General features: G+C 40.4%; 1 protein-coding gene across 7 annotated transcripts in view; it reads right to left on the bottom strand.

Annotated features, from left to right (window-relative positions):
* RABGAP1 (RAB GTPase activating protein 1) overlaps positions 1 to 8,289 on the bottom strand; it is a 92,779-nt gene that overhangs the window by 55,422 nt on the left and 29,068 nt on the right. For all 7 annotated transcript variants that reach the window (XR_003092178.1, XM_006016900.3, XM_006016901.3 and 4 more), the window contains 4 exons: positions 8,081 to 8,183; positions 6,302 to 6,471; positions 3,632 to 3,806; positions 1,902 to 1,995 (listed from right to left, as the gene is read on the bottom strand). Coding sequence is in view for 6 of the 7 variants with exons in the window: in XM_006016900.3 (XP_006016962.1) it covers positions 1,902 to 1,995; positions 3,632 to 3,806; positions 6,302 to 6,471; positions 8,081 to 8,183 (542 nt within the window). In the remaining variant the exon portion in view is untranslated. The remainder of the gene's footprint in view (positions 1 to 1,901; positions 1,996 to 3,631; positions 3,807 to 6,301; positions 6,472 to 8,080; positions 8,184 to 8,289) is intronic.

The following is an 8,289-nucleotide window of genomic DNA, read 5'->3' as shown; positions in this document are numbered from 1 at the left end:
TTTCCCTACTAAAACAAGCATACAACAGAGTGGGACTGCAGAGGGAGCTCAAATCAATTCTCACCTAGCAAGGAAATAAAATATGTTCCTAGAACCCAGTCTTGAAGTTAAATATCTACAGTCATAACTATAAACACTCTAAAGAATCTATACACTGTCTTGCTTTAGCCTGTGACTAAAACAAGTATAAATAGTAGTTTTAATGGATAAGACCACAAACAGTTGAGACTATATTTTATTTATGGGTGACTGTCTAATGGATTTTTAGAAGCAGTAAGACTTTGGAATGGGAAAATCATGCAACTGTTTTGCAAAGAAATGAGCCATACAGTGTAAAAAAGAGAGAGAGAAAATATCAATATCAACAAATCCTTAAATCACTATACAAGCACTTAAGAGCAGTGCATCTAGCCACCTGGACTCTGCTTTTTAGGATTTTAAATCCACTTTCATTAAAATTGGAGGGATTACTACCTGAACATAATTTTAGTGTGTTAAAGGGCTTTCCCTCTTCACTAAAATTGTTACTGCTATTATTAGCACCGAGGTACTCCATATCTTCCTTAAGCTGCCAAAACATTTTCAGTATGACTGTCAGGTGGTTTAATTATCTTTCAGCCTTGGAAGAGGTACAGAAGAATTGAAGTTTAAGAGAAACATTCTCACAGGGAGCAGATTTGCAGAGCTCACAATTAAGGCGGTTTGTTAGGGAGCAGGGGAAAGAGAACATGATTTTGCTGTAGCCTTCCCACTATATATTAACAGGACAATTTCTCATGCCTACCAATCCTACCAAATTTGCCTAGTAAAACAACTGGAAATAAAAAACAATATTTAAAACAACAATATCAAATATCTATTGAGAACTGATCCACATATCAGGATGTGGCTTAATATCAAGAAAATCTTTCCTAAGAAAGACTGTCTCAGTTATTTTCCCATGGTGCAAATGTTGGACTTAATCTCATCCTTGCTCCAATGAAGGTTTGCTTTTCTCTGCCTTGGATGTAGCATTCTTTGGCTTTCTGCTAATTGACATCAGTGGTAGAAAACAAAGGCAGAGAATTAAGCCAGAGATCAACAGCAAAAACAGGGTTCAAGTGTAGCACATTTAGGGTACATCAGGTATCACACTTGTGTCCTTTGAACAACAGTGCAAGAGATTCTTACCGATCTCAGCATCCCTTTCTGCAAAGGGTGTTTGTAGGATTCAAAGCTGACAAGCAGCTCCTCAGGAAAGGGAAGTCTGGGGCTCCATTAGCATCTCTACTGTTCAGAAACACTATGCTAGGATGATCTGTGTCTTTTGTTTCTGCAGGGGGCTGGACCTTTTTCCTTGTGCACATACCTGTATGTTCATGTTTATATGCACACACAAAATACAAGTCTGATTCTCTGACATTCTTGAGATCAAAAGGCTAAGAGGTACCCAAGGGATAAGTGGCTCATTTTGATTATCGTGGAGCTGTCAAGAGGGAAGCTGCCTGGAAAGCACTCTTGAGAGCCAGAGTGAAGGAAAAGCTGCAGGCTTCGCACTCCTTTTTAGTGGTTAGATTTAAAAAGCAGCAAATGTGGAGAAAAACAACATGATGGTATCTAGGGACAAGAGGCTGGGAGAACACCCATCAAGAAGCTACATTGCAAATTAACAGAAATAGTTTCAGAGAAGAAATGTAACAGCACTAAAGAAATCAAACCACATCCAACCAGATCAGAAAATAAAGGACCTTCTTGGATTCAAAAGGGCACTAAGTCTGTAGCAAACTTCTCCATGGACTTCCACGTACAGTGACTGTCCTAGGAAGAGGATGCTCAAAGACTCTTTGCACTGACCCAGGATCTCTCATGACTAAAAACATCTAAAGTATGCCATTTTCTCCAGGTGTATTTTTGCCACTTACCATTTGGAAAGCAGATCTCCCCAGGTTTCAAGAATTTTTTCAGCACACTCTTTGGAAACATCTCCCGAACCACTCAGTAGTGGTTCATCATTATCTACAGAGTAAGAGGAGAGGAGAAAGTGTGAAAACAGTGGATGTTAATACCCTTTTAGCAGATCAATGTTTGATTTGCTACGAAGTGAATCAGTTCCTAATGTACAGGAGTTGGTTTGGATAAAGAGCAAGACAGTATCTGCAAGTGCAACGCTTGTGTGTAAACAAGGGACTAAAAGTAGAGGCACTTTGCTATCTAATCAAGAACAAGTCAGGATACAAGGTAAACATTAACCTACCTGCTACCAAATGCAAATATATTTCAGATGCTATCTTAAAATAAATTTGCTGCACTGCTTTCCGTAAAACCTAGTGATGCTGAAAAAAAGTGTCCGAGAACTGCAAGTTGAAAGTACCTGACAAAGACTTGAAAAGCTGCCAATGATAACACATCCTCAACTCTTAATCTTCCAAATGAAAGATTAAGGGATCTGGTTTCCTTCAGGAAACATGGCGAGATGACATTATGTCACTGCATTTGTTGTAGCCTGAATTGCTTTGCAGTTTTATTTTAAAAGCTATTACTTTTTTTGATGGCTCTCCAAGCTTAAATTAAACAGCTTTTACAATGCAGCACATTCCATTGCTCAAATGAAAAGAGTAGATAAGCACAAAGTACAATAATAATCCTTTGGTTAAAAGAAAAAAAAAATCATAGCTAATATGCTCATAGCTATTTTGAAACACTCATTGTTAGTACTGCAGGTAAGAATTGTGCTGTCATTCCAGTATCTCATCAATACAACATCACTATTCTGACACTGCCTACTTTTAATTATTCAGAAGAAAACACATTCTTTTCGACTGGATCCAAATTCTCCTGGCTAATGGCTGAAAACCAAAAACTCCCACTTCCACTGCTTTGAAGTGGTACGTGACAACTCAGGTGTACCGATTACTTTCCTAGCAGTTAATAGCAGCTTGTATTTATAGAACACTTCGCATGAGTTGACCTCAAATCGCTTTATAAAAGGAAGGAAGTGCAATTCTCATTTTACAGAGAGTGAAAAAAACCCAAGGCAGATGGGTGAAGCAACTTGGCCAAAGGCATCCAGATAGCTGTGCAGAGCCAACAAAAGAGCTCGGATCGTCTGAATCACAGTTCAATGCACTATCTACTAGGCAATACTGTCTAACAACTCAGCTCCGTTAAAAAATAAAATGGCTGCAAACCCTGCTGAAAATACTTTACACCTCAGACAAGTTATCATCCCCACAATGCCAGACCAGGGGCTGTTTCCCTACCGCACCCTACATTTGCATTTTTTTGCAAATATGCTGTATGCATACATCTCAGACTAATGCCCTTTTTTCTCTGTTGCAGCTGTTTACAGCTGCTCAAGAGAGAGACAAATGGCACCCTAAGTGTTCCCTGCCTTTTTGTCTTCTTTATACTGGTCCACGTACAGATCTATAGCAAGTAAGGAGAAGCATTTAATAAACTCACAGCAGCAGCAAAGAAAATGGGGTGTCTGTTACAGGGACTTTTAGGATGCTGCTTACCAAACTCTACGAGCTTTAAAAACAAATGAGGCCAGGCCCTCTCATTGAAAGGCAAATTCATTCCAAATGGAAATTTTCCACTGCCTTCCAAATGAACAAAACCAGCAGGGAACAACAGATGACCTCCTCCTTACCTTCCTCTTCATCATCTTCTGGAGGAGAAGGAATCATTGAACCTTGGGACCCCGACTGTGGCAGACGAATAGAGGGGCTGGCTGTGGTTTTTCTCCTCTCCCTTTCTGATTCACTTTCGAGGCACACAACCTCATATAATGTGTCAGAACTATTCTTTCGGTCCTTCTGTTTTATCTAGAAAATAAGGAGTTTCATCTTTAATAAAAGCACTGCAGAACATCTACTTTGCTGCCCAGGGCTCTACCTCTGCTCCCTGGACAGAGGAGACAGAGAAGCAGAGTTATTTCTACTGCACTCCTCAAGGGGCACAGAATTAACATTTTTGCTACAGCCCTTTCACAACCTCATTAATGCCACTTCCAGGGCTGTGAATGTTTGTGGCCCACTGTTTCTGCTTCCTGCCCTTAAAGCTAGACTACACAGCAAGCACATATAACCCAAAGGCATCTGTGTTATGTGGCTCTCACAGCTGGGCTGGGCTCACTGGGACAAATGTGTTCATTCACGTCCAGGTCTGTACACAGCCTCACCCTTTTCAGCAGGTGCGGACTGAAGACAGGTAGGAGAGGTTTGCAGGGGCCTGGAAGAGGAAGTTTGGCAAATAACAAAATACTTGGCAGCTCTTCCAGTAATGAGAAGAAAGGCATTAAACCCCCCTAAAACTACGGTTAGCTTCTCAACAGAATGTTTTTTGTCAGTTTTCATGACATAATTACTCATGCTTCATGCCCCACCATGACCCTAAACTGTCTTTATTTATTACTTTCAAGTCATGTGCCCATGTTCGTGTTGAGAATGGAGAGAGCTAACTTGCTAGGCTCTAGGACTTCCCTTCTTAATTTTTGACACTCCTGTTCTTTAACTGAAAAAGGCAGGTAAATACAAACAAACAACCCCCGCTGCCCTCCTCCTACAAAATTGCACGCTAAAAAACTTCCAACACTCATTCTCATCATTTTGGTATTTTAAAATAAATCCAGACTAAAGATTTCTCAATCACTGAACGTTATCTAGAAAAAAATAAAATCCGTCTGTTTCCATCACTTCTAAAACAAGCAGCACTGGCAAACTAAGATAAGCTAATTCTACTGTGGTGTATATTTAATAGACTAATCACAGCTCTGTAAAACAAGTTTTCCTTCCATGCTTATCAGGCAAGACTCTCACTATCTGTCAATTTAGCTATGAATTGTCCTAAATCTTCCATAAGTAAATGCCGGCAAATGGATAACCCTTTTAATGCCTGTGAACAAGACAAAGTTAAAGTGAGATAAAGGTCACGCTGCATGCAAGTTTGGTAAGACAAAAGATACAGAATTAGCTAAGTACAGATAAGCCTTCTTAAATTACCAGGCAGAAAAGTGGCCTACATTTTAAATTGTGAAATATTTACAGTAACAACAGTAATCATTCAGCATCTCCATTCTGCATCTCGAAATTGCAGGCCAAATAAGGTAAAGGCTAATCTCCTGCATAGATATTTTTCCCAGACTATTGTAGAGAAATCTCCCCATAACATCCGTTCCTATCCAAGTGTGCACTGGGATATGCATGGTAATGTAACAGGCTGCATAGGAAATTTTCTTTAAGTACAGTAAGATGAATGCTGCAAAGTGAGGTTCTTCCTCACTGACCCTGCCATTTGTTATCAAAGACTATACTACCACTTAAAAATAAAACAAGTGCAAAAGACAACGCCAGGAGAACACTGCCTGTTTCACCAGAGCTACTTGACCAACTATATGAAAAAAAAAGAAAAATCAGCAAGCCTCTGCCCTTACTATGCTTGGGCCAGTGCCATTAGGCCTCAGGAGTCAGGAGGCACATTCATGGCAGTGGTTGTCTTTGAACGCACATTATATTTTCTGGAAACAAATTCTCTTCCACCTTCCCAAGTGATCTGAGAGAATGCCAGTTTTTGCTTACATACACAAACTGTTAGTGATTCAACCTTGATTTTCTGGACCTAGAGTTCTTTGAGGGTATGGTACCACTCCGAATCATTCCTGTCCGTGTTTTGCACTGAGTTTACCCTGTTCTTTCCAGCAGGTGGAATCAAAAACAAAGCAGCTGTTTGGAGCCTTTGGGGTACCACTTCTCCACTGTTTTCAGTTAGTGAAGCTGGGGTATTTGGTTGGTGAAATGTCTCCCCTACACACATGAAAATGTAAGCAATACAATGACATTTCTATAATTCCCAGAAACTAAAAGCATCATTGGGGTGGGGGAGAGGGAAGTATTTCTAGGCTCATTGTCAAGTCTGCTCGAGACCTATTCAGTTACATCCGGTTTGAAACTGTGTACAGTACATATCTTTTTGCAAAAAGGCAGATTTACTAATTTCATGCTCAAACCTGTTCAAGTAAAAGACATGTCAAATACACACTACATGCTTGCCATCTGTTCCAGTGACATTTTTTCATGCGACTCCTTCAGTGCGACTTTCATGCGACCTCAGCTGGCTTCAATAGGACAACTTTTGAGTAATGGTTTCAGGACTGGGTCTTTAAACTGCATGGACAATTCACCCTTGTTCTCAGTGTTTTTATTTTCATCCTCCAGCACCTCCTAAATCTCAGAAGAATGCAATTCTTGGATGTTATGGTCTGGTAAGTTTGAAAACCAATCACACTGAGATTCCAAATTAAGCATAGATAAAAGTGTATTACCTGTTTTAGTTTTAGGAAGAAGTTTTCAGTGGAACTACGTTTGCTGAAGGGCCAGAACAACCTCTCATTAGGCGAGCAAACTCGAACTTTCGTTTCCAGAATGAACCGGACAGGTTCCTGAACCTCAGTTATCACCAAATCAACAGCTGTAGTCATGAACAGCACTTTATCTAGAGGGAAGAACCAAGTCAACTGCATGAACATGTGAATAAAAATCTTGGAAGAAATCCTCTCATCCATTTGCCTTGTAAAGGTACTTTAACAAGGTCATTCTGCAGAAAAACTCTCTCTTGGATAATATAAAACCACAAAAAGCAAAAAAGATTTCACAATCCCTAGCATAGGAAAATAAAATGACTCTCAGACACCTAATTTGACAATACAAAGTCAAAGGAATGCTCTTATTACAAAGAGGCCTTTGTCAGGATCTTCAAGTTCCCACAGACAAGTATTAAATGTGTTTATTATAAAGTACAAACACATAACTAAGGTTATGATTCACACAGCAATCTGTGTATTGCAAATATGGTCCCATTTAGCCTAATTAAGTCCTGCCTTCATCCCACTCCCAGGAGCCAGAAGCTTGCATGGAGCATGATTCCTGACATATTAAAGACAAGTTCTAAGACCACCACAGTCCTGAGAAATCCTCTCCTTGGGAGATTCAAGCTGCCAGTGATAAATAGGCAGCTATCCCCAGAAATCCTCTCCTTGGGAGATTCAAGCTGCCAGTGATAAATAGGCAGCTACCCCCAGAACGGGAGAGATTATGCTAGGAACTTTTACAACCACTGCTATTTCCTACCTTTGTTCTGACCTTCACGTGAACTTGCTCCAGGCTCCACCCACCACTGTGGGACTTGGGCAAATCATTTCCTCAACCGTTCATCTAAATTAGTTGAAAATCTGATTCCTTGGGTTCCTTCATTAGGCTAGAGAGATGAATGACCGCATTTCACATCTCTCTGAGCTGCTTCAGACTCCATGCAAACAAGGCAGCAGCACAGCTGCAATTATAACTCAGGCTACATCTGTAAAGTTTTATTTTCAAATCTGGGCAAGAAACTTTCCATTTTTAAAATGGGAACTTCAGATTCTGCAGAACTGGAAACAGATATGTGGCAACAGGTTTGACACCAATACCACAGACTTGGCTCAGAACCTGATGGACTGAAAGCCACATGGGCTTTGGATACTACAAGCCCCTGTCTGCAGCGGTAACAAGGCAATGGTGCTTTTCACCACCAAAAGTTGAAGTGCAGACAACAGGTGAAATCTAGAACTCCACAAATCTGCTGGTTTGGGGAATGATTTTTTGGCAAGCGTCAGTTTCTACACAGCATTTTGTCCACTGTAAGTCTGTTGCATTTAGAGTGAGAATTAAAAACAGACAAAAGGGAAACCTGTGGCAGATGTTTTAGTACAATAGGAGTCTACAGAAGCTAAACAGAAGCAATTGGGATCCTCAGTACACAAGGCCTTCTCATCAAGCCTGTACTGCCTGGGATCACAAATCCTTTCCCTGTTAAGATGCCTGATTATTTAATACTAGATAAAGGACTTTTCTCTGCTTATTTTTCTATTTTGTTGTATTTAGGTAGGCTGTGCCACACCCAGCACACCAGCATCCATGTGCAATCCAACGCAGAGAGCCACATTGCCACTTGTCCTACCTTGTGTCATTACAGGAAAAGAGCAAAAGACCTTCTTAGGAAAAAAGTAACCCACACCTAGGCAGCGAAATAATATGCCTGCTGGTCACCAAGTTAAATTTGGTACCTTTAGGAGTTTCTTCATTTACAATCTGGAAGTGAGGAGACTTTGGATTCCAGCTCCCCGTGATTACATATGATTTCCCATCAGAGCTTTTTCCCATGGACTCCTGCAAACAAATGGAAGAAATAAAATGATTAAACCTTTCTGGAATTATGTCTAGCAAGATGGGTGCCATTGGAAGGTGCAAGAGGTCACCAGTAGAGTCAGACATC

This window comes from Alligator sinensis, unplaced genomic scaffold (genome assembly GCF_000455745.1).
Source record: "Alligator sinensis unplaced genomic scaffold, ASM45574v1 scaffold611_2, whole genome shotgun sequence".
Lineage (NCBI taxonomy): Eukaryota > Metazoa > Chordata > Crocodylia > Alligatoridae > Alligator > Alligator sinensis.
Note: the sequence above shows the minus strand (reverse complement) of the source record. Positions and strands in the feature narration are given on the sequence as shown.